The sequence below is a fragment of the Anabrus simplex genome, chromosome 2 (assembly GCF_040414725.1).
Source record: "Anabrus simplex isolate iqAnaSimp1 chromosome 2, ASM4041472v1, whole genome shotgun sequence".
Classification (NCBI taxonomy): domain Eukaryota; kingdom Metazoa; phylum Arthropoda; class Insecta; order Orthoptera; family Tettigoniidae; genus Anabrus; species Anabrus simplex.
Genome location: NC_090266.1, coordinates 615129338 through 615155912, shown reverse-complemented (window position 1 = coordinate 615155912; position 26575 = coordinate 615129338). Strand labels below are relative to the sequence as shown.

The window sequence follows — 26575 nt, the reverse complement described above, 5'->3', positions numbered from 1 at the left end:
GTCATTCATTCCTACCATGCGACAGGGACTTTGCGGTATTTAAGAAAAACATTTAAAAAGTGGACAGAGTTTATACTATCAAAGAGTATATGGCAATTATTGTAAACAGCAAAGCAAATGTTACAGTTAAGTTAGTAGACTCAAGTGCAGTATTTAATTTTGACAAGTGGTGGCCTGAGTTTTTTTAAAAAGTGACTGTATCAGCTGAAACATCAACAAAGAATACTCCTCGTGTTGGAAAGATTGCATTTTCTCCTTCTTCGTTTAAAGAATACAGATATAGGGCAGAGAAATCAGGAGTTCTTGTAGCACTTCCCTTTATAAACAGCATTGTGAAACATATGTTTCATCTTGGGAAAGGTAACTTTTGCACATTTTCCTTGCAACCAATGGCAGCATATCCAGAGGGTGGGTTCCAATAAAAGCTGAGAAGATAAAGGACTTGCGTAAACTGTTGAAACATGTTGCGAATGAGGATGCTTTGGCATTTTATTTGGACATTATTTCGCAGCCAATGAATTCCCCTTAGGTTAGTAGTCTCGGTTGTAATACTGCAGTTATTTGGCGCTTCAAGGTCATTTGTATTTGTTTCCCTGTTTTTTTCTGTACTGTAAACAGTGCTTATGTATTGCATTATGCAATGTTTAATATATAACAAAGGTTGGTATAGTTCGTATGAGAGATTTATTCCCAACCCCCAATTTTTTTCGGTGTTTTTGGAGAAAGGAACTAAGTCAAAAAAGTTCAAACGGTCATAAAATTTATAAATTTTTCTTGAACATTTTACTGTTACCTCCGTTACATATCTATCACTGATCTAAATATTATATAAAATAATGGGAACTATTCATTGAAACGTGTTGAAGAAAATCAGTTTTTTTGCTCTCCTGAAAAGTAGCAAAATCTGACTTAGTTCCTTACTCGACTGCACGATTCAATTATAAGTAAAGGCAATTAAGATAACTAGTAAACACTGTCCACATCATAGCCATGACAGACGTTAGTCCAATTGAACCAACTTGATGAAGTTCGAAGTTCCCACAAATACTACATCAAAGAAGATGCCCTAATGACATCTACACAAACTTCAATATAGCCTACGGCACCAGCATTCCAACTAATATTATCTCAAAAAGAACCATGCCATATAAAAATTCTTCAAAATTTATAAGCATATAAATGAAAATCAATACTTAGCAACTTCTTTCTAATTCCTATATCAGTGTTCGAAGTGAGCAAATTCCTTTTCTTAAGAAAGGCCTTCCTTGCTCGTGCTAGTCTGCATTTTATGTCCTCCTTACTTCTGTCATCGTTAGTTATTTTACTACCCAAGTAACAATATTCATTTACTTCCTTTAGGACTTCATTTCCTAATCTAATATTATCTACATCACCTGCCTTCGTTCGACTGCACTCCATTACTTTTGTTTGTTTATTTTCATCCTGTACTCCTTACCAAAGACATTGTCCATACCATTTGGCAACTTCTCGATCTTCTGCAGTCTCATATAAAATAACAATATCATCAATAATCTCAAGGTTTTGATTTCCTCTCCCTGGATTGTGATTCCCTTTCCAGATTTTTCTTTCATTTCCTTTACTGCCTGTTCTATGTAAACTGCAGCCTTGCATCACTCCTTTCTTGATTGCTGCTGCTTTTTCAAAGTCCTTGATTCTTATAACTGCAGACTGATTTTTATATAGATTGTAGATAATTCTTCGTTTTTGGTATCTGATCCCAATCACCTTCAGAATCTTAAATAGCTTGGTCCAATCAACATTATTGAATGCCTTTTCTAGGTCTACGAACGCCATGTACGTGGGCTTGTCCTTCTTAATTCGATCCTCTTAGATCAAACGTAAAGTCAGGATTGCTTCATGTGTTCCTACATTTCTTCTGAAGCCAAATTGATCTTCTCCCAACTCAGCTTCAACTTGTCTTTCCATTCTTCTGTAAATAATACGTGTTAAAATTTTGCAGGCATGAGATACTAAACTAATGGTGTAGTAGTTTTCACACTTGTCAGCACCGGCTTTCTTCTGAATAGGTATAACAACACTCCGCCGAAAATTGGATGGCACTTCTCCTGTCTCATACATCTTACACACTAGATGGAATAACCTTGCCATGCTGGTTTCTCCTAAGGCAGTCAGTAATTCAGAGGGAATTTCATCAATTCCAGGTGCCTTGTTCCTATTTAGGTCTCTCACAGCTCTGTCAAACTCTGACCTCAAAATTGCATCTCCCATTTCATCAGCATCAACAGCCTCTTCTTGTTCCAGAACCAAATCATCTACGTCTTTACCTTGATACAACTGTTGGATATGTTCCTGCTGTCTTTCTTCTTCGTCTTCTTTCCCTAGAAGTGGCTTCCCATCTGAACTCTTAATATTCATACACCTAGATTTCCTTTCTCCAAAGGTTTCCTTGATTTTCCTTTATGCAGCATCTACCTTTCCTAGGATCATACAACCTTGAACATCCTTGCAGTTTTCTCCTTCAGCCATTCTTCCTTAGCTACCTTGCACTTTCTATCCACTTCATTCTTTAATTGCCTGTATTCTTATCTGCCCTCTTCATTTCTAGCATTCTTGTATTTTTGTCTTTCATCAATCAGGTGTAGTATCTCGTGAGTTATCCACTGATTCTAAGTTGATCTTTTTTTTTCCTAACATTTTTTCAGCAGCCCTACCATCTTCATTTTTCATGACTATCCACTCTTCCTCTATTGTGTTTCCTTCAGCCTTTTCATTGAGTCCTTGTGCAACATGTTCCTTGAAACAATCCCTCATACTCTTTTCTTTCAACATGTCTAGGTCCCATCTCCTTACATTCCTTCCTTTCTTCAATTTCTTCAACTTCAGATGGCATTTCATGACCAACAAGTTGTGGTCAGAGTCCAAGTCTGCTCCTGGGAAAGTTTTGCAATCCAACACCTGGTTTCTGAATCTCTGCGTAATCATAATGAAGTCTATTTGATACCTTCCAGTGTCTCCAGGTCTCGTCCACGTATACAGCCATCGTTTGTGGTGTTTGAACCAAGTATTAGCAAGGACTTAAATTATGATCAGTGCAGAATTCAACCAGCCGACTTCCTCTTTCGTTCCTTTGTCCCAATCCAAATTCTCCTACTGTAATTACCTTACCTACTTTGGCCTACCACTGCATTCCAGTCTCCCATCACATTCTTATGTAAAAAATTCACTTATTCCTCTAAAATGTATCTGTTTTCCAATAGTCATTATCATTTTTCAAAAGCTAGATATTTTGCTACAGAAAATACCAAACCATTCATAAACTCAACATTTTCCTCACATTTTGCATTTCTTGAAATTTTTCTGATTTTTAAGCTTTTTTCAAACCAGAATGGGGGGCTTTCATTCAGCATATAAATATTTGCAAAAGGCTGATGCATGTGAGAAGCCCATACATCAAAGCCACAAGAGAGCTCCGTACTGAAATCGCCCATTGCCTTGAACACTTGCCGCTTAGCAAGGAACAAGTTGCAGATCTTGAAAACCTTCTTCCCAAGCTCATCCGAAAAGTACTCCGAAAATTCCTTTAGAAGTTGGTGCACATTACCATCCATGGGTAAGGTAGTTATATTCTTCTCCCACTGGAAGAAAGGAAACTGTTGGATCAGTAAAAAAAGAGGTATGTTATGCGGACAATGGACAGAAGCAATTAAAATGAACTGTAATGTCATCCCAGTTCAGTCTCTCCCTGGAAGATGTGATGAATTTGAAACCTTACCTCATGTGTTAGGGTTCTGTCATAAGGGAGAGCTGATGAGGATCCATAGGCACAATACAGTTTGCCAATTGATTGCTGGAAGTCTCCGTAAACATCATCATTTGGAGATCCATGAAGAAGTAGAATGTCTTTCCACAAATGGATGCACAAGACGAGCTGATATTGTCATTGACCAGGCGAAAGGTACGGGTATTTTGATTGATTCCACTGTAAGATTCTAGGAAAATGAACAGCAGCATCGATTAGTTTGTGAGGAGAAAAAGGCCATATATGAGCCATGCCGCGAGGAGCTCAGAAAGAAGTACGAAATTACAAAATGGGAAGTTATTGGCCTTATGATTGGCGCTAGAGGGACAGTTCCTAAGGAGACGCTGAACTTCTTAAGAATAAACAAAATCCTGGACACTACTATCCAGACCATAGCAGACTCAGCGTTAAAAAATTCATTGGCGACACCACTTGTATTCCCTAACCTGAAGAAGCATGTATTGGATTTTCTTTCTCAAATAAAATCTGAAAGAAACAATCTGCCTGATGGTGGCAATAGTAATCTTGAGTCATGACTCAAGCCCTGCTTAATCCAAACATCATATAAAATAAATATTATTCATATGAATTGATTAGGAGGCCGATCTTTTGAACCGAGCTCGATAGCTGCAGTTGCTTAAGTGCGGCCAGTATCCAGTATTCGGGAGATAGTAGGTTTGAACCCCACTGTCGGCAGCCCGGAAAAATGGTTTTCCGTGGTTTCCCATTTTCACACCAGGCAAATGCTGGGGCTGTACCTTACTTAAGGCCACGGCCGCTTCCTTCCCACTCCTAGCCCTTCCCTGTCCCATCGTCGCCATAAGACCTATCTGTGTCGGTGCGACGTAAAACAACTAGTAGTAACGATCTTTTGATTCCCTAATTGGGGCAGTTATCAGGTGGATTCTCTCCCTTCAATTGGGTTTTGTCAATTGTTATTCAGTTTATGGCCAAAAAGCTAGGATATTATTTGTATCGAACTTCATGAGTAAATGGGTATATTCACCCCTAGCATCTGTGATGTCTTGTAAACACTCAGGTACACTATTCACAAGTTATTGGATGGCCTCTGCCAGGATGTGATCCCACTCCTCCAGTAATGTTCTCAGTTGTTCCAAGGTGTTGTAATATTCTGACATTCCTTCAAAGCATATCTATTCCATACATGTTCAATGCGGTTTATGTCTAAAGATTGTGCTAGCTAGTCCAGGTTTCAATCCCAACTTCCTGCATATCGCCATACTACACCAGTCCAGGCAAGAAATAGGCTGAAAAATGTCAGACATGCATGAGTGAACAGGAAGGATGGGATTACAAGAAGCTTATCTTTCATTCAGGAAAACTGCACCTGGACCCCTACTTGAATGACAACACAAAGCAGCACATATTTGTTTTGCAAGGCAGCATCTGGGATGGACCCGGGTGCTGTGGGCCTCTGTTCTCCACTGATGAGTCGCTTTAATCTCATGTGTCCTGATAAGGAGTGGGGAGATGGTCTAGAAAGAGGTACAGGACTATTGCTTTCTCATTTTTATGATATTATCATTCCCACCTTTATAATGCTCACAAAGTTTAATCTTAAAGTTATGGGTACATGTTTTGTCCATCTTCGGGACATCTTCAGCCTTGTAAAGAATGTACATTAAATAGTAAAAATAAAAGTGGCTACATACAATTACAGCAAATAGGTTATGGATAAAATTATGTTTTGTGCAGTCTTAGTTTTCTTGCTACTATTTATACAATGCCTTCCATTGATAGGTTAATGAATTAAAAATCGGTGTGTAGTAAAATTGAACCTCTTTACACAGGGGAAACTTTTATGTTATGCAGTTAGAAGCTGTGGCATAAGACCACTTGCCCGCCGAGACAAGGAACAACCAGAAAGGAAATTACTTCATATACAAGACCATTACAACCTAAGCCTGGCAATTTCTACTTCTAACTACACAACATGAAAAGTTCCCCCTGTGTAAAAAGGTCAATTTTACTACACTCTGGTTTTTAATTCATTAGCCTATCAATGGAATGGATTGTGGAAATAGTAGCAGGAAAACCAAGACTGCAGCATAATAAGTTACAGTTTTATCCATAACCTATTTGCTGGTAAACATAAAATTCTTTTATACTGTGATGAATGACTAAGCTTTTTTAAGCAGATTTTAATTGTTCGTTGCTACTTTCTTGTTAAATGGCACACAAAGAACTGTAGATTTAGGTTATTGAAGACATGCGTTGTAACAATATTTTAAATATGCTTTTATTTGTACTATTTTAACTTTCGTTCTTTGCAAGGCTGAAGATGTCCCCAAGAAGGATGAAACATGTACCTGCAACTTTGTTTTAAGATCAAACTTTGTGAGTATTGTAAAGGAGGAACTTTTTAATGATAATATCATATAACTGTTCAAATTTGACAATATTGACTAAATATGACTTATATTACATGTAATTGCTTTCTCCTTGAAGACTCCACTTGGAGGCGGCGCGATAATAGTGTGGGGTTACATCATCAATGTTGACCGTACTGGGTTGGTGTTCATCGATCACGGGATCCTAAAAACCCAAAGGGATATTAAAGAGATACTGGTGGACCATGTGATGCCTTTTGCATCTTTCATTTTCCAGAATTTCGTGCTGATGTAACACTCACTCCCATACTGCTCGCTGTGTTGCGCAGTGTCTGCAGGAACTTAGAATTCGAACCGTAAACTGGCCACCACATAGTTTTCACTTAAACCCCATTGAACATGAACATGTATGGGATATGTTTGGAAGGACCATCAGACAATATGACAACACCACCTTTGAGCAGTTGAGAAAAAATTGCTGGAGGTGTAGGGATCATATCCCGGCAAAGGGCCATCCAACAGCTTGTGATCAGTACAAAGGGCACTAGGAAAGTTTTGCAATGTGAGTGAACGCTTTATACTTTTTCAAAATAATTTCCACCACACTTGATACACTTCTCCATACTTCGAAACCAGTCACTGAACCAACTCTGCCACTTTCCTTCGGTAACATTTTCACACTCTTGATCCCTTGCTGCCAGAAGTTCCTCGTCGGATGCAAAACGCCACCCTTTCAGCTTCATCTTCACTTCTGGAAGAGTATGAAGTCACATGGGACAAGATCAGGATTGTATCGAGGGTGATCAAGCACAGTCAACCCTGATCTGGCAAGAAAATCCATTGTTACATTAGCACGATGTGCTGGAGCACTGTCGTGATGCAAGAGCCAAGTGTTGAGCCGTGAACTTGGACGGAACTGCTCGAGAGCCTGGATGACCTGAGGCAGACAAGTCTCACTGTACCACTTCGCAGTAACTGTCCTTTGTGTTTCTAGCACAACCCGAGTCAGGATGCCCCATTTAGTGAAGAATACTGCAATCGTCCTTTTCTTCAGTGACAGTGACTTTCGCAGTCACAGGAGTACCCTCATCATCACACAGCCACACCTTGTTCTGTGATTTTGTTGGGACATTGTAATAATAAAGCCAAGTTTCGTCACCTGTAACAATGCTATTGACGTTACGCGAAGTCCCATTCTCAAACTGTGTTAGCATTGCTCGGCACCATTTCACTCGATGTGCCCTTTGTTCCTCTGAAAGTGAATGGGGCACCCAAAGGGAACAAACCTTTCTAACATGGAGATGGTCATGTAGAATTGAATGAACAGCTGGTACAGGGATGTGGAGGATCTCTTCTACCTGCCTATATGTCAACCGCCTCTCTTGCTGCAACATTTTCCTCACAGCTTCAATGTTTTCCTCAGTCACTGATTCAGACGGTCGCCCAGAATGAGGATCGTCTTCAATCCCAAAATTTCCCCTCTGGAACTCTTTGTACCAGCAGAAAATTGTTGTCCAATGTGGACAGTCTTTCCCCAGCACAGGAGTAGTTTCCTCCAGGCACTGGTCAAGAGTTAATCCATGCGCAAAATTTTAGTGGATAATTGCGCGATATTCACCTTTAAACCACACTGACATCTTAACTTGCTTTCAATCCCACTGCTTGGTAACAACTGGTGTGAAGTTCACACCTTCCTTTCTTCTAAAACGGTTTTCACCCCTCTTTTCATCCCTCACCATAACAGGGGTGTCCAGCCAACCGTTTTTGCATATTGCAAAACTTTCCTAGTGCCATCTGTATACCTGAGCTTAGATGCTAGGGAAAGAAATGCTTGTTTTTAGTGGCCAATCCTCATGAAGTGCAATACAAACATTAACCTTGTTTTGTTTGGCCATAAAGTGAATAACAATTGACAAAAACCAACTTAAAAGAAAGAACTGAAACATTTCATGAATTGAAAAATGTAAGAAAAATTGTGAGTTAATGCATGTTGTAAAACATGTGTAGGTATTTTATATAGCCAAACATCTAGATTTTAAAAAATTTAAATAATATGGGAAGACCACTACATGTTAGCAGAATAAATGAAGACTTTGCATAAGAAATTAAAGTGTTATGCTTTTTTTTGTGGCTGGTTGGTGTATAGTTACAGGATTACCTTCCCTGTAATTAGGTTTGGGAAAATCCCTCCAGTTTCACTGATTTGCATATTTTAAGATTGGATCACCTGCTTTCTATCCAAACAACCTACAGTATTATGTTCTTATCTCTGTGTTTCTAGTTTACAGTAAAAGGTGAACTTCTTGAGAACAAACCTTCTACTTTTAAGTTCTGACTAATGTGTTTCAGATTTGACATCTGATTGGAATCCTGGTACATTGGTGTATTACGGTCGAGCAGAGCTGAAACAGAGTGACCATCGGCCAGTTATTGCTATTATTGATGTAGATATTTGTCAGATTGATGATGATAGGCGAAGTAATGTGTTCAAAGAGGTCATTCAAGATCTTGGTCCTCCAGATGCTACTGTTGTTATTCAGGTAACTTGTGAAATTCTTTTCTGCTCATCCAAGAAATGTTGTATTTCTATTCATGTACTAGCCATATTTACACAGTATTTCATAAAACTTTGATTTAAAACTTATTTTATCATCTGGTGAAGAAGATACAGGGTTATTGAGAAGTCCTTAGTTAGAAAGCCAGGAGAGTAAAAGTAGATGTTCCTTAGTTATTAATAATACTTTGTATTTTCTTTTGCCTGGTGATGTTGATTGTTTCATGGGGAAATACAGTTGGGCAACAACCTCCTCTTTTTTTAAATTGTCTTTTAGAAGTTGAATATGTAAAGGTTATAGGAATAATTTTTTGGAAAGTGACAAGTGCTCACTATTTGTCTATATTTTACTGTATCCATCAAATTATGATAAAGAACTTATCATATAGGAGTGTTACTTCCAATACTGATCAAAATATTTAAATGCCAAAATAAACACAGTTACGAACAATCTTTTTTTGCTATTTGCTTCACGTCGCACCGACACAGATAGGTCTTAGGGCGACGATGGGATAGGAAAGGCCTAGGAATGGTAAGGAAGCAGCCGTGGCCTTAATTAAGGTACAGCCCCAACATTTGCCTGGTGTGAAAATGGGAAACTACGGAAAACCATCTTCATGGTTGCCGACAGTGGGGTTCGAACCCACTATCTCCCGATTACTGGACACTGGCCGCACTTAAGCGACTGCAGCTATCGAGCTCGGTACGAACAATCTAAGATAAAAAATTATTTCATGAGCCTTCTCACATTAATCCTGTTACTAATTAAAAGTGTACTTCATAAAATCCTTGAACTATGAAAATGTTTAAATCCTCTGTGAAAAACAATGGATGGTATAGTTTCAAGTTGTAAATTACGTGCTAAGAAACTCTTACTTATAGCTTATACAGTGTGTATCAGAACTATACTGACCAAATAAATCAGAGATGTTCTTTGTGTTATGTTAAGAATGATGGTGCAATCGGATTGGCAGAGAACATTTTTCTTTTCGATCCGATGGCCAAGCAGGCATCAATTTTTGATAATGAGACAAAGTCTCTCATAGTGCATTGGCACTGCCGGTGGCTACAATTAGCCTACGCAGTGGCCTCCACAGTATGCACTAGCCAGTGTCTTGGTAGGTGTGCTAGGTACCAAATGATGAGCCCAGCCCAGCACACGGGGGCGAAACGCTGGCAACCAGGAAAGAGTTAGCTGGAAACTTTATAATGTCCAATAACGGACCATTTATATTGGTATTATAAAGGTTACCTCATTACATCTGGGTGCGCGATTCAAATTGACGAACTCAACGTAGTTGCTGTGTCAGAGCACAAGCCACTGCCATGCTTCAGGGAAGAGGAGGGAAGGGAAGTAGGGGTTGTGACGGAGACAGAGATAATGCTCCGCGAGTATGCACAAGTTTCCTCGTTCGACTTGCGCAGAATTGTCCTTTTCTCTTACAGGCAACAGCAGTAACTAAACACACAGTACAAGAACACACTGTAATTACGACACACTTATCAGTCCCTCGTCTGTTGTTCGCAGTAACGTTCTTTATTATTTGACATGCTCAAAGATGCAACGCTGCCGCCCCATGATTGTGTATTTCTTTACTCACAACATTGTAAATGGAATGAAATACTGAATGAAGAAAACAATATGCCCAATGGTTTGATTACAGTAGATGTTCAATATACTCCCCTCCTAGTTTGATGCACAGTTCACAACAATGTAGTGGTGACCTTCGGACTCCATTCAGGATGTGGTGTGTGTTGCAAACAACGATGTGGTGTGTGTTGCAAACAACCTGGAAAGTTGCCTGTATTCTTGATACAGGTTCATTTTCGTTCTATGTGGTTCACGTAGCAGTCAATTTGTGCAGAACAAACTGTACACTGCCTACTGGGGCTGGGAAGCAACTATGCGAACTGAACGATAAACTTGTGCATTTGCACCAAGCATTACTTCTGTCTCCCACTTCCCCTCCTTTCCCTTTCCTCTGACGCACAGCAACGTGCAGCGCCTAGGTCTCTGGCATAGCAAATACGGCAAGTTCGTGAACTTCAACCGCACGTCCGGGAGTAACAAAGTAACCTCCTTTTCTTGAAAAGAAAAATTTTCTCTGCCAATTCGATTGCACTATCGTTCTTAACATAACATTAAGAGCATTTCTGACTTCTTTTGTCAGTATAGTTTTGATACACCCTTAATGTTCATATACTGACAATCCTGGGGCTGTTGTGGAAATTGCCAGATAAGTAGGCTACATTCTTGTCGAACTCTCTCTACTGTAAAATACAATTTTTTAAATTCATTTATTGGAGTTAAACTCTTGTTTATGATGTGTTCCAGGGTATTTAGGTGATTTAACTGTGTTGTAGTAATTTGCAGTTTGCATTAAATGGAGGGAACACACTTCTTTATACCTTATACACGCTAATAATCCCTGCCATCGAATAACCTCTGCACCCTAATATTTTAGAAGAGGAATTTTTTTTGGGGGGGAAGAAATCTCTCTTTCTCTCTTGCTCTCTCTCTCGCTCTTGCTCGCTCTCTTTCTTGCTCGCTCTCTCTCTCTCTCTCTCTCTCGCTCTCTCTCTCTTTTAGAATTCAGGAAACCTGCTAGGAATGTGCAGGTATTCTGGGGAGATTTTTTTACTGATGCTGACCACTACCTGATCTGTTTTGAACTAAGTATCTCTAGGGCTGCGGTAGAGAAATTGAAATGTCTGCAGATAAATAAGTGTAGAAAAGCTCCAGGATGAGGAAATTAGACAGAGGTACATATGATCAGTGAAAAGTTCCAAAAATTGTCTGCAATCAGGTTCAGGATATAGAAAGAGAATAGGTGGCATACAGGGATAATCTGGTGGAATGATGAAGCTTGTACACTTAAAAAGAAGTGTGTGGAGGAAAGGGTACCAGGGTAGAGTGTTATCCAGGAATTAGGTTGAGGCAAATGTTGAGGAAAGTAGAAGAGAGGGAGGAGGGGAAGGAGAAGGTGGTAGTGTTTCACGTTGGTACCAACAATGTAAGGCAAGCTGATATAAGTACCAACATAGTTGGAGATGTGTGGGATCTGGTAAATGCAGCACGGGTGAAGTTTAAGAAAGCGGAGATTGTTATTAGTGGAATACTGTGTAGAAGGGATACTGACTGGAGGGTGATTGGGGATTTAAATGAGACTATGGAGTGGGTATGTGGGAAACTGGGAGTGAAATTTCTAGATCCTAATGGGTGGGTAGGAGATAGGGATCTGCGCTCAGATGGCCTTCATTTAAACCGCAGTGGTACGTATAAGTTAGGAAATTTGTTTGGAAGGGTAATAGGGAGGTACATTCAGGGAAACGGGATGGCCTAGGGAGCGGTGATAAGGGAACAGGGAACTGGAAATCAAGTAGGGATGACATAAAATTGTTAGTGTTGAACTGTAGAAGTATTGTAAGGAAAGGAATAGAATTAAGTAATTTAATAGATATATATTTACCAGATATTGTAATAGGAGTTGAATTATGGCTGAGAAATGATATAATGGATGCAGAAATTTTCTCACGGCACTGGAGTGTGTATCGTAGAGATAGGATAGGAAGGGTGGGAGGGGGAGTGTTCATTCTGGTGAAAGAAGAATTTGTAAGCTACGAAAAAGTTAAAGATGAGACACATGAAATTCTAGGTATAAGGCTCATTTCTAAAGATAATAGGCAACTTGATATATTTGGAGTGTACAGATCGGGAAAGGGTAGCACTGATGCGGATTCGGAATTATTTGATAGGATAGTCAGGTATGTGGGAAACGACATGGAAAGAAATGTGATTGTAGCGGGAGATCTGAATTTGCCAGATGTCAATTGGGAAGGAAATGCGAACGACAGGAAGCATGACCAACAAATGGCAAATAAGTTAATATGGGAAGGACAGCTGATTCAGAAAGTGATGGAACCAACCAGAGGGAAAAATATCCTGGATGTGGTGCTGATAAAACCAGATGAGCTCTATAGGAAAACTGAAGTAATAGATGGTATTAGTGATCATGAAGCTGTTTTTGTGGTAGTTAAAAATAAATGTGATAGAAAGGAAGGTCTTAAAAGTAGGACTGTTAGGCAGTCGGTGGAAAACGGTAAATAAAAATGCAAACAGACTCTGGGATGGGTTTAAAGAAATTGTTGAGGAATGCGAAAACAGGTTTGTACCATTAAGGGTGGTAAGGAATGGTAAAGACCCACCTTATTATAATAGAGAAATAAAGAGACTAAGAAGGATGTGCAGACTGGAAAGAAATAGAGTTAGAAATGGCTGTGGAAGTAAGGAGAAATTGAAGGAACTTACTAGAAAATTGAATCTAGCAAAGAAGGCAGCTAAGGATAACATGATGGCAAGCATAATTGGCAGTCATACGAATTTTAGTGAAAAATGGAAAGGTATGTATAGGTATTTTAAGGCAGAAACAGGTTCCAAGAAGGACATTCCAGGAATAATTAATGAACAAGGGGAGTGTGTATGTGAGGATCTTCAAAAGGCAGAAGTTTTCAGTCAGCAGTATGTAAAGATTGTTGGTTACAAGGATGATGTCGAGATAGAGGAGGAGACTAAGAGCAAAGAAGTAATAAAATTTATGTATGATAACAATGACATTTACAATAAGATACAAAAGTTGAAAACTAGAAAAGCGGCTGGAATTGATAAGATTTCTGGGGATATACTAAAGACAATGGGTTGGGATATAGTACCATATCTGAAGTACTTATTTGATTATTGTTTGGTCGGAGGAGCTATACCAGATGAATGGAGAGTTGCTATAGTAGCCCCGGTGTATAAAGGAAAGGGTGAAAGACATAAAGCTGAAAATTACAGGCCAGTAAGTTTGACATGCATTGTATGTAAGCTTTGGGAAGGCATTCTTTCTGATTATATTAGACATGTTTGTGAAATTAATAACTCGTTCGATAGAAGGCAATTCGGTTTTAGGAAGGGTTATTCCACTGAAGCTCAACTTGTAGGATTCCAGCAAGATATAGCAGATATCTTGGATTCTGGAGGTCAAATGGACTGTATCGCGATTGACCTGTCTAAAGCATTTGATAGGGTGGATCATGGGAGACTACTGGCAAAAATGAGTGCAATTGGACTAGACAAAAGAGTGACTGAATGGGTTGCTATATTTCTAGAAAATAGATCTCAGAGAATTAGAGTAGGCAAAGCTTTATCTGACCCTGTAATAATTAAGAGGGGAATTCTTCAAGGCAGTATTATTGGACCTTTATGTTTTCTTATATATATAAATGATATGAGTAAAGGAGTGGAATCGGAGGTAAGGCTTTTTGCGGATGATGTTATTCTCTATAGAGTGATAAATAAGTTACAAGATTGTGAGCAACTGCAACGTGACCTCGAAAATGTTGTGAGATGGACAGCAGGCAATGGTATGTTGATAAACGGGGTTAAAAGTCAGGTTGTGAGTTTCATAAATAGGAAAAGTCCTCTTAGTTTTAATTACTGCGTTGATGGGGTGAAAGTTCCTTTTGGGGATCATTGTAGGTATCTGGGTGTTAATATAAGGAAAGATCTTCATTGGGGTAATCACATAAATGAGATTGTAGATAAAGGGTACAGATCTCTGGACATGGTTATGAGGGTGTTTAGGGGTTGTAGTAAGGATGTAAAGGAGAGTGCATATAAGTCTCTGGTAAGACCCCAACTAGAGTATGGTTCCAGTGTATGGGACCCTCACTAGGATTACCTGATTCAAGAACTGGAAAAAATCCAAAGAAAAGCAGCTCAATTTGTTCTGGGTGATTTCCGACAAAAGAGTAGCGTTACAAAAATGTTGCAATGTTTGGGTTGGGAAGAATTGAGAGAAAGAAGAAGAGCTGCTCGACTAAGTGGTATGTTCCGAGCTGTCAGCGGAGAGATGGCGTGGAATGACATTAGTAGACGAATAAGTTTGAATGGCGTTTATAAAAGTAGGAAAGATCACAATATGAAGATAAAGTTGGAATTCAAGAGGACAAACTGGGGCAAATATTCATTTATTGGAAGGGGAGTTAGGAATTGGAATAACTTACCAAGGGGGATGTTCAATAAATTTCCAATTTCTTTGAAATCATTTAGGAAAAGGCTAGGAAAGCAACAGATAGGGAATCTGCCACCTGGGCGGCTGCCCTAAATGCAGATCAGTATTGATTGATTGATATTGATTGAAAGAAGGTGTTTCAGAAATAGCTCCAAACAAGGACTGATGTTGGCAGGGAATTGTACGTAGATGAAGGGAACAGAGCAAAAGAAATAATTTTAGAATCCAATGGAATATTTGGGTGGTTGTTGCTTAATTCAACACTCCATAGACTGGTCTGTTGCAGCTCTCCATGCCACCCTATCATGAGCTAACCTTTTCATTTCTACATAACTGCTGCATCCTACAACTGCTCTAATCTGCTTGTCATATTCATACCTTGGTCTACCCGTACCATTCATACCCTTTACACTTCCCTCAAAAACCAACTGCAATGGTCCTGGGTGTTTTAAGATGTGTCCTAGCATTCTATCTCTTCATCTCATCAAATTTAGCCACAATGATCTCCTCTCACCAATTCGATTCAGTATCTCTTCATTCGTGATTCGATCTATCCATCTCACCTTCAGCATTCTTCTGTAAAACCGCATATTCGCTTTCTTTCTGAGTGAGTTATTGTCCATGTTTCACTTCCATACAATGCCACACTCCAAACGAAAGTCTTCAAAAACATTTTTCTAATCCCTATATCAATATCAAAGTGAGCAAATTTGTTTTCTTAAGAATGGCCTTCCTTGCTTGTGCTAGCCTGCATTTTATGTCCTCCTAACTTCTGCCATCGTTAGTTATTTTATTACCCAAGTAACAATATTCATGCACTTCCTTTTAAGAGTTATTTTCCTAATCTAGTATTTCCTGCATCACCTGCCTTCCTATGATTGCACTCCATTACTTTTGTTTTGGACTTTCTTGTTTTCATCTTGTACTCCTCACCCAAGACATTGTCCATAACAATCAGTAACTTCTTGAGATCTTATGTAGTATGAGATAAAATAACAATATCATCGGCAAATCTCAAAGGTTTGGATTTCCTCTCCTTGGATTGTGATTCCCTTTCCAAATTCTTCTTTGATTTCCTTTCCTGCCTGTTCTATATAAACACTGAAAAGGAGGGGGGACAAACTGCAGCCTTGCCTCACCCCTTTCTGGATTGCTGCTTCTTTTTCATAGCCATCAATTCTTATCACTGCTGACTGATTTTTATACAGATTGTAGATAATTCTTCTTTCTTTGTACCTGATCCCGATCACCTTCAGAATCTCAAATAGCTCGGTCCAGTCAACATTATCAAATGCCTTTTCTAGATCTACGAACACCATGTATGTGGGCTTGTCCTTCTTAATTTGATCCTCTAAGATCAGACCTAAAGTCGGGATTGCTTCACGTGTTCCTACATTTCTTCTGAAGCCAAATTGATCTTCTTCCAACTCGGTTTCAACTTGTCTTTCCATTCTTCTGTAAATAATGTGTGTTAGAATTTTGCTAGCATGAGATACGAAACTAATGGTGCGGTATTTTTCGCACTTGTCAACACCGGCTTTCTTGGGAATAGGTATAACAACACTCCACCGAAAATCTGATGGCACTTCTGCTGTCTCATACATCTTGCACACCACATGGAATAACCTCCCCATGCTGGTTTCTCCTAAAGCAGTCAGAAATTCAGAGGGAATGTCATCAATTCCAGGTGCTTTGCTCCTATTTAGGTCTCTCAAAGCTCTGTCGAATTCTGACCTCAAAAGTGGGTCACCCATTTCATCAGCTTCAACAGCCTCTTCCTGTTCCAGAACCATATCATCTACGTCCTTACCTTGATACAGTTGTTGGATATGTTCCTGCCATCTTTCTGCCTTGTCTTCTTTCCCTACAAGTGGTTTTCCATCTGAACTCTTATTATTCTTACGCCTATTTTTCCTTTCTCCAAAGGTTTCCTTGATTTTCCTGTATGCAGATCTGCCTTTCCTAGGACCATACAACTATCAACATCCCTGCACTTCTTCTTCAGCCATTCTTCCTTAGCTGACCTGCACTTCCTATCCACTTCATTATCATGATTGTCCATTTTTCTTCCACTTTGTTTCCTTTAGCCTTTCCATTTAGTCCTTGTGCAACATGTTCCTTGAAACAATCCTTTACACTCATTTCTTTCAACTTGTCTAGATCCCATCTCACTGGATTCCTTCCCTTCTTCAATTTCTTCAACTTCAGATGGCATTTCATGACCAGCAAGTTGTGATCAGAGTCCACATCTGCTCCTGGGAAAGTTTTGCAATCCAACACCTGGTTTCTGAATCTCTGCCCAATCATAATGAAGTCCATTTGATACCTTCCAGTGACTCCAGGTCTCATCCATGTGTACAGCCGTAGTTTGTGTTGTTTGAACCAACTATTACCAAGGACTAAATTGTGATTGGTGCAGAATTCAACCAGCCGACTTCCTCCTTCGTTCCTCTGTCTCGATCCGAATTCTCCTACTGCGTTACCTTCTCTTCCTTGGCCTACCACTGCATTCCAGTCTCCCATCACAATTAGATTCTCGCCACCTTTTACATACTGTATTAAATCTTCTATCTCTTCATATATTTTGATTTCCTCATTATCTGCTGAACTAGTAGGCATATAGACCTGCACTATTGTGGTGGGCATTGATTTGGTGTCTATCTTGATAACAATAATTCTTTCACTATGGTGGTCGTAGTAGCTTACCCGCTGCCCTATTTTCTTATTCATTATTAAGCCAACTCCTGCATTTCCCCTGTCTGATTTTGTGTTGATAATTCTGTATTCGCCTGACCAAAAAAATTGCACTTCCTGCCAATGTACTTCACTTATACGAACTACATCTAACTTTAGTCTATCCATCTCCCTTTTCGGATTCTCTAACCTACCACAACGATTCAAACTTCTAACTCGCAAAATGTTAGCATCCATCTTCCTGATGATTGCCCCCTCTCGTGTAGTCCCCACCCAGAGATCCAAATGGGGACTATTTTACCTCCGGAATATTTTTCTCGGAAGGAAGCCATCATCAGTACATCATTCATACAGAGAGAGCTGCATGTCCTCGGGAGTTAGTTACGGCTGTAGTTTCCCATTGCTTTCATCCGTGCAGCAGTATCAACACAGCTAAGCCATGTTGAGTATTATTACAAGGCCATATCAGTCAATCATCTAGACTGCCGTCCTTGTAACTTCCGAAAGGCTGCTACCCGCCTTTCGATGAACCATTCGTTAGTCTGGTCTCTCGACATATACCCGTCGGATGTGGTTGCACCTGTGGCTCGGCTATCTGCTGCATTGGGACGCGCAAGCCTCCCCACCGCAGCAGGGGAGGAATATTTGGATAATAACCTGGAAAGGTTTGGTCAAGCAGCAGGCAGATATTTCTGGACAGTAATAAAGAACGAAGGGGAAGGAAAAGTGAAATGATTACAGTTTTGGCCAGTCAGGTGAATTCATAATAGATCCAGGGAAGCACTGGATAGGTGGAAGGAATATTTTGAAACTCTTCTCAATGTAAAAGGAAATCTTTCTGGTGAACAACCAAGCTTATGGGGAGGAAAACAATGATGTTAGTGAAAGTACACTTCAGGATGTGGAAAGGGTGGTAAATAAACCGTTATCATAAATCAGCCAAAATAAGTGATGTTAGACCTGAAATGGTGAAACATAGTGGGAAGGTAGAGATGAAGTAGCTTCATGGAGTAATAAGCTTAGCATGGTACCTTCCAATTCGACAAAAGCAGTTAATTGCACAGATTTATAAGCAAGGAAAAGGAAGGTAATTTATTGATCAGTATACCAGGCAAGGTATTCCTAGCATTTTCAAAAGGAGGGTGTGATTAATGGTTGAAAATAAGTTGGATGAAAAGCAGTGTTTCAGAACACAGAGGGGCTCTCAAGGTCAGAGTTTCTCCTTGCAAGGGATGATTTCAGCAACTTCTTTGCATCAAAGGCATAGGAGAAAAGATATAAGCGAATCTAGCAAACCAAACAGAGGAGCTACATATATGTGTGAAATTTCAACTCCTACATGGAAAGTTCAAATATGTTTTTTTTTTTTTTTTTTAACCTTTGTTAATATCCATGGTATAACAAATGAACAAGTTCTTAAACTGGTAAATTTGCTGCCTCAGGGGAAGTTTCCAAAAGATAACCATGAGAAATGTAGATCTGGAAAAGCAAAGCCAGGGATATTGATAGATAAGGTAAGAGACCACATAGCATCATTCCCAACTAAACAGGCTCATTATACTAATAAAGAATATAAGTACTTAGTGAACAACTGAATGTTCGTCTTATGCATGAGCTGTTTAAAGAAGAACATTCTACACTTGATGTTAAATACAATTTTTACCGGAAAGTTTTTCTCTAGCTCTTTGACCTCAAGTTTGGTCGGCCACAGATAGAAACATGTTGCAAATGTGAGGAGCTAGATATGAAAATGAAGAGCAAACATTTAAATGATGTTGCCAAAAGAGCGTATACTGTATTGGTGAAACAATTGTACATCTTGTGAGAGCTAAGAAATTTTAGAAAAAAAATTCAAGATATTTCATTTGTTGCAAAGAATGATGATTCCAGGGGTGCAGCATGTATTGATTTTATGCATAATTTGAACCTTCCCTGCATAACATTGCAAGAAACATTTTACTTACAGCGTACAGTAAATGTTTTCTGTGTCCATAACCTCAAAGTTGATTCTGCCACATTTTTTGTTTACAATGAAGGTATGAGGGCCAAAGGGCCCAATGAAGTTTCTTCATGTCTTATACAGTACCTGAGCACAGCAATGTCAGAAAATGCCAAAACCCTCCATATCTTTTCTGGTGGATGTGGATTCAAAATATAAAAAAATTAATACTGTGTTGTGAGTTCTGTCAGCTCTTGTATCAACAGATTTGAACAATACATTCCAGTTTGGGGGCATTTGTTTCTCCCCATTACAGGTATTTTTCTGTTTTGAACAGGAAAATTAAAAAATGTGAAGGAATTCATACTTTGAAGGAATATGTTGAGCTGTTTGTAAACTCTAATGTTAATAACTTCAAAATAGAGCTTTAGTTTGTTAACTTTTTCTTACTTTGAAAATGTTTATCATATGTCATAATGAAGTAATATTGCCGAAGTACAATAGGCTCCAGTTCAAAACATGCATTTCCTGAAAAGTCAATACTTTTGACTTAGTGAGTTTTGGAAACCAGCACTTCAGTTGATTAGGAACTTGGTGGCACTCGGTTTCATATTTAAGACTCTTAAATATGAGAAGCCCATGTCTTTATGTTTACTGGCACATTAAGGAACCTCTTTTAAGGTAAAATTGTGTTGGTTTAGTATAGCCTATCTGAAAAGCAGTTTTAATTGGAAAACCAAATAGTATCCATTAACATTGATGCTAAGTTACGGTAACAAAGCGAGACATTACTTCATCAAGACTCGCCTTGTCTGTTCCATTGGGTTGTGTCGTAAAGTTGATTAGGCATTCACCACCTGAACTCAGGTTGTAGAATCAAATTCTAACACAGTTTGAGGTTTTCAGTGCTGTAAGGCTTTGTTTGGAGATTTACTGTCGTGTTAAACAACCACCTTTCAAGACAAAATCCTATCCTACCACTTGAGTCCAGGGAAGAATGAATGTGGTGACAGAATTATGTAATGTCAGTTATTCAGTTAATGTTGGTCACCCACAGTAGTGTGTTCACTTACTTGTTGAGGAATGCAACTTTCCAGCTACCGAGCGATTTGGCCATGTGGTTAGCATTGCGTGGCTGTGAGCTTGCATTTGGGAGATGGTGGGTTCGAATCCCATCATTGGCAGCCCTGAAGATAGTTTTCCATAGTTTCCCACCTTCACACCAGGAAAATGTTGGGGATGTATCTTAATTAATTTCATGGCCACCACTTTCCCAATCCTAGCCCTTTTCCATCCTTTTGTAGCTGAAAACCTTTCATGTGTCAGTGCAACATAAAACCGCTAGCAAAAGAAAACAAACTTTCCAGTTGTGTAGTATATGAATATAGATTACGGATCATTACATAATAGAAGTGTGTTTATGCTGTCGCAGATCTCAAGAGGAATATCATGAGGAATACTCAGAAATTGGGTGTTATTCCTGCATTTTCCTGAAGTGAGTGTATGGCTCCAGGGAAATGTCACCTTCAGGAAAGTCATAGTCACTTTGGCCCTCAATTTTGACTTCATAGTACCTTGTCATAGGCAGAATGATTGAAAAGAAAGATGTTTGCTGATTAACAAACTAAATTTGACAGAAGTCCCCTAATCGTATTTTGATGTGAAAGTTAATAATAATAATAATAATAATAATAATAATAATAATAATAATAATAATAATAATAATAATAATAATAATAATAATAAACACTTTGTTGTCACATTTAAACACCAACCTCAACCAAGATCAAACCTGCTATCTTGGGAACGAGACCACAACTCAGATTCATTCTGTGAAACATTCTCAAATTGTTGTTGGTAGTTACTGTATTCTGTATTCATGTTGTTCATTTCTCTCTTAGACAATGGATCGGGAAGGCAGCAATGAAGATGTATTTGATGATAACTTCATGATGGCACTACTACAGGAATTAAGTCAGATTGGAGAAGTCATCTTGGTTCGTTTTGTAGAAGATACCATGTGGGTCACATTCCGCGATGGACAGTGTGCATTAGCTGCTGCTAAGAAAGGCCAAACTCAGGTAAGTCAGTGTGAGGAATGGAAATTGAATAAATGTGTGTGCATATAAATTGTCTAGAAAGAAGTATAGGAACACAAAAAGAATGAAATACAATGTCGGTTTAGTGTTGGTATAGGGAAACACTAAGACAAACATGAACACACAGAGGACAGGAATAAACTCCACATCCTCATACATGGGCTCTTCTTTTGCCAATCTGTTTCTTCCTAATGACTTAACTTCATCAGGAGGACGGGCATTCAGACTTGTTGAGGGAGCCATTCTGGGGAATTCGACCCTTCTTCATGTGGGAAGAATGAGAGGAATACCAGATAAATACAAAAAGAGGGAGATGCAAGAGAAAGAAGATGGTAAAAGATGATAAACTCAGGACAGGAGGAAAACAACCTAGTAAGTATAATATAATTAATGGAAATGGAGCAAATATGTGCTGTTTGATGTTGAAGTTCTCCCTCTGCTCAGAGTAGCCTGTCGTGTGTTCATATACTCCTCCATAGTTGTACAAGACATAATTCTGTGTACTTGTTGCTAATTTATACTTGGAAAGAAATTGCAAGAAAGTGACTTGGGGTAGTTATATCTGAAAATTTTATTTTTATGAATAAGAGAGTTGAAACATTTATCTTGCTCTCTAATGCAATGGTTCCCTATCCAGTAATCGGGAGATAGTGGGTTCGAGCCCCACTGTCGGCAGCCCTGAAGATGGTTTTCCGTGGTTTCCCATTTTCACACCAGCTGGGGCTGTACCTTAATTAAGGCCACGGCTGCTTCCTTCCACTTCCTAGGCCTTTCCTATCCCATCGTCGCCATAAGACCTATCTGTGTCGGTGCAACGTAAAACAAATAGCAATGGTTCCCAATTTTCCCAGCTCTTCAAATCTCATGCTCTCTCTCCAATGCTGTTATTAAAACAATTTTGTTCTCACAGACCCTTTTATTTGAGAATAATGTAGAATAACTGGGAAGATCTCAAAATTTGCAATAGTACAGTAATTAATTTCAACAAAATCTAGGCTACTGCTTCAAATCCAAAGTGTTGGCCTGAAGAGAAGTTCAAATAAATATGTTAATTAATTAATTCCACTCACATGAATTTACCTGCAAGCTAAAACAACAATTTGCATTTAAGAATAAATGAACCTCTGCTTCAGTATGTAGACACTCGTGGAAAGAAAAGAGACTTTTTGGAGAATGTACAGGAGGAGGATATTGAAATAAACTGTACAATATGAAGCAGTAGCCTAGTTTTTATTTTTTTTAATTAGTGACTGTACAATTGCAAATTTTGTGATCTTCTCTCTTATTTTTAAAGATCTGTTGGACTTCCAATGAAAAGATGGAGTGAAATTCGTATGGATCACGTGGCCTACTTCGCTACTTGGCTGGAGGATGATGGATTCAAATACACTGGAACAAGTCTTTTCATTCTTACAAAGGAACATTTTCACTTAGGGGCGCAATTTTCTAGAAACCAGTGATATGAGCAGAAGCATTGTTTGATGCTCAAGTGATATGGGGAATACTAGCTGCTAGTAACGAGAGTAAGGTTCCAGTGTATGGGACCCTCACCAGGATTACTTAATTCAAGAACTAGAAAAAATCTAAAGAAAAGCAGCTCGATTTGTTCTGGGTGATTTCAGACAAAAGAGTAGCGTTACAAAAATGTTGCGAAGTTTGGGCTGGGAAGACTTGGGAGAACGGAAACAAGCTGCTCGACTAAGTGGTATGTTACATGTTATAAATTTCATAATTGGTCAGTATTGAAATGTACATTAGTTTTAAAATTTTACAAAAGTTTATTGAAATCAACCTATTCAATACAGTTGGGTTCTTGAAGTTAAGATTTACATCTTGTTAGACTAATTTGACAGGACATGTTTCGCCCATTGCATGGGCATCATCAGCCATACTCTCATGCTTAAAAGATAAAGATTAGGATTGTGATTGCTTTGGTCAAAATGTTACATAGAGAAATGTGAGTGTTATAAAAATATGTGAAATTGTTGTGAGTTCTTAAATGACAATTTACACAATTAAAACTTGTTTAAAAATGTTTGCAAGAAAAACGAATAATGTTGGTGCGATTTTACACTGATAATTTAAAATCATTTTATAAAAATAGTCACCTAGTCCATATTTACATACATAATAAGAAAGTCTATGTCTAAAGTTGAGGTCTTAAGTTACAGTATCAAAGTAAGAGTGGAATCTAGTTAAAGGCAACCCAATTTGAAGTTGTAGAAAAGGTTAAAATGAACCTTAAGTAGCTTAATTATTTAAGATGACATTGCAACTTTCTTCCAACAAGGACCGTTTACTTTGGTGGCAAAGCGTATATGTCTAAGTTCAACACTTCGAACAAGAACGCCGCAGACATGAAGATACTAAGTGACAGGAACTCAAACTTTACCAAACCCAGCCAAGACCTTCCCCGTCCCTCAGCTGCGCAATGTGTGGACGTATGTTCTACGCAAGAATTGGCCTGTACAGTCACCAGAAGTTTCAACACAAACTGCTATGAATTGAAGTGAGCTATTAGCGAGGAAATCTGTAAACTCGAACGAATAACTGCCGACGATTGTCAGTGTTAAGTCAATGGACCGTGTGTTTTATATGTTGATGGAAGACTCGGCAGGGCATGATGTGAACAAAGTGGCCTCAGCCTTGTTGTATTTTTTTTTTTGATTTTTCTAAGTAAGACAGTATTGAAACTTCCCTGTGACGGGTGTGGAGCACAGAATGTGCTTATTGTGCATCATACTCTGATGCATTTTCTTGGAACACATGATTGTTCTGTTGAAATTTATCTCACATTTCCAGTTCAAGGACACAGTTACTTAACTGCCGACAACATTTTCGGTTCAGTAGAGAAACTTCTATGAAAAAAAAAAAATGCCAACCATTGTAAGAAAAGGGACATACAGAGAGGTCTACCAGTCAGTGGGCGATGTAAGAACCCTTGGTGATAATTGGAGAGCGATGGATCTGAAATCCCTATCTAAAGGCATAAAAAATTTAGATCACCTAAGTGAAATGAAGAGAATTTACATACAGAAGTACAAAGCTATGGGAAACACTCATATCGATATGAATGTATCCTCATTCTGTATGTCACAGAAAGAACTACTCAGGTGGACATCTCTTCTGAAACGTGGATGACCGAGCTCAATAGCTGCAGTCGCTTAAGTGCGGCCGGTATCCAGTATTCAGGAGATAGTGGGTTCGAGCCCCACTGTCAGCAGCCCTGAAGATGGTGTACCGTGGTTTCCCATTTTCACACCAGGCAAATGCTGGGGCTGTACCTTAATTAAGGCCACGGCCGCTTCCTTCCTACTCCTAGCCCTTTCCTGTCCCATCGTCACCGTAAGACCTATCTGTGTCCGTGCGATGTAAAGCAAGTTGTAAAAAATGAAATGTGGATGGACCCTAAAGAAACTCTTAAGCCAAACAGTAGCTGAAATACCTCTCAGTCACTCAATCCCAGATGCAATGAAGAAAGATGTTGATGGTTTACTGAAATCTCTTTTCGGAGAAGGCCAGCAAACCTGGAGGACATCCATTGGTAATCATCCATTACCGACGACATTCCCATATTGTGCAACACAGAGGAAGAGGAATCTTTGTGCGATAGTTGTTTGTATGTTTAAATGTTACAGCCACCTTAAGAACCTTTGTAATAATACCTAATGCCATTGTTATTCATTGTATTTTGCTATGTTGCAAATAATTCAGATGATTTTGAAGAAACAAAATGTCAAAATGTTTGGTAAAAGACTAAAGAGCAATCCCAGTGTGAGTCAGTTTCTAATCCTGTATTAATGACATGACATACGTATACAGTATTTTATAGATAAGTAATTTGATACCGGGCGAGTTGGCCGTGCGCGTAGAGGCGCGCGGCTGTGAGCTTGCATCCGGGAGATAGTAGGTTCGAATCCCACTATCGGCAGCCCTGAAAATGGTTTTCCGTGGTTTCCCATTTTCACACCAGGCAAATGCTGGGGCTGTACCTTAATTAAGGCCACGGCCACTTCCTTCCAACTCCTAGGCCTTTCCTATCCCATTGTCGCCATAAGACCTATGTGTCGGTGCGATGTAAAGCCCCTAGCAAAAAAAAAAAAAATGAAAAAAGTAATTTGATATAGTATAACAAACATTAATAAAAATAATTTAAGTCTTTCTTAAAAAATTATGATACTTGCCTTTTGAAAATCATCCAAAGCCAAACATGTCTAAACGATTCATAAGAGAACATGTCATATTTAAGTGTACTTTTTAAAGGAATAAGTTTGTATTAGATTTATTTACAGACTTATTTACAGACTGCCTTTTTCAACACAAAATTGAAGGTGTTACTGTTTCCAAATGATGTTTTCACTCACACGTAAGGCCGAGATATGTTATATGGCTATTGTGAAAAGCTGTATTCAGTGGACATGTTCGCATTTACGTGTCACCTGTTCAAACAATGAGCAACCAGGAAATGCCAAAAAAATAATGTAACATGTGGGAATCTAACAGTGCGGCCAACATTAATTAAGAAACGTAGTGCTGAAAGGCAGCAAGTCGTTGACTTACTGCTTTCCTCCTCCAATTGTGCTACTCATAGCAGTGGTTTCTGACATTAGGAGAAGGCTTGACTTAATTCTTTCTTATGCCATTCTAAGGCCCTTGGTTCAATACTACAGAATGTTGATTATTTTAAAATTTATGCAATTTTGACTTAATGCTTTTCAGCTACACCTAATTTAAATGCCAAGGTCATGTAATATAGACTGAAAATGCTACATGGGGGGGTGCTCAAACTTACAGTCCAAAAGGGGGGGGGGGGAGGTCTGGAAAATTTGAAATTAACCGTAATGAAAATGCAGTTTTAGGTGTGTTTGAATGAGTAATACTTGATGGAAAGCATAAACTATTGTTTTATTAAGTACTTTTTTCAACTATAATGAATGAATCCAAGAAAAACTTTATCCACATAAAAGGTATGTATTAATCAGGAAAAAGTAAGAGATTTTACATACATGTCAATTAAAAGGATGGAAGTTAAAGAAATACAAATTTTCTCTCTAAAATCATAAGGAACAAAACATAAGACTAGTTTTCTCATAAAATTATATGA

At 38.8% G+C, this 26575-nt stretch overlaps 1 protein-coding gene across 1 annotated transcript in view; it reads left to right on the top strand.

The window, feature by feature from the left end:
* Synj (synaptojanin) overlaps window positions 1-26575 on the top strand; it is a 427286-nt gene that overhangs the window by 339274 nt on the left and 61437 nt on the right. The window contains exons 17-18 of the mRNA XM_068226016.1: window positions 8482-8672; window positions 21274-21453. Of these exons, the coding sequence (XP_068082117.1) occupies window positions 8482-8672; window positions 21274-21453 (371 nt within the window). The remainder of the gene's footprint in view (window positions 1-8481; window positions 8673-21273; window positions 21454-26575) is intronic.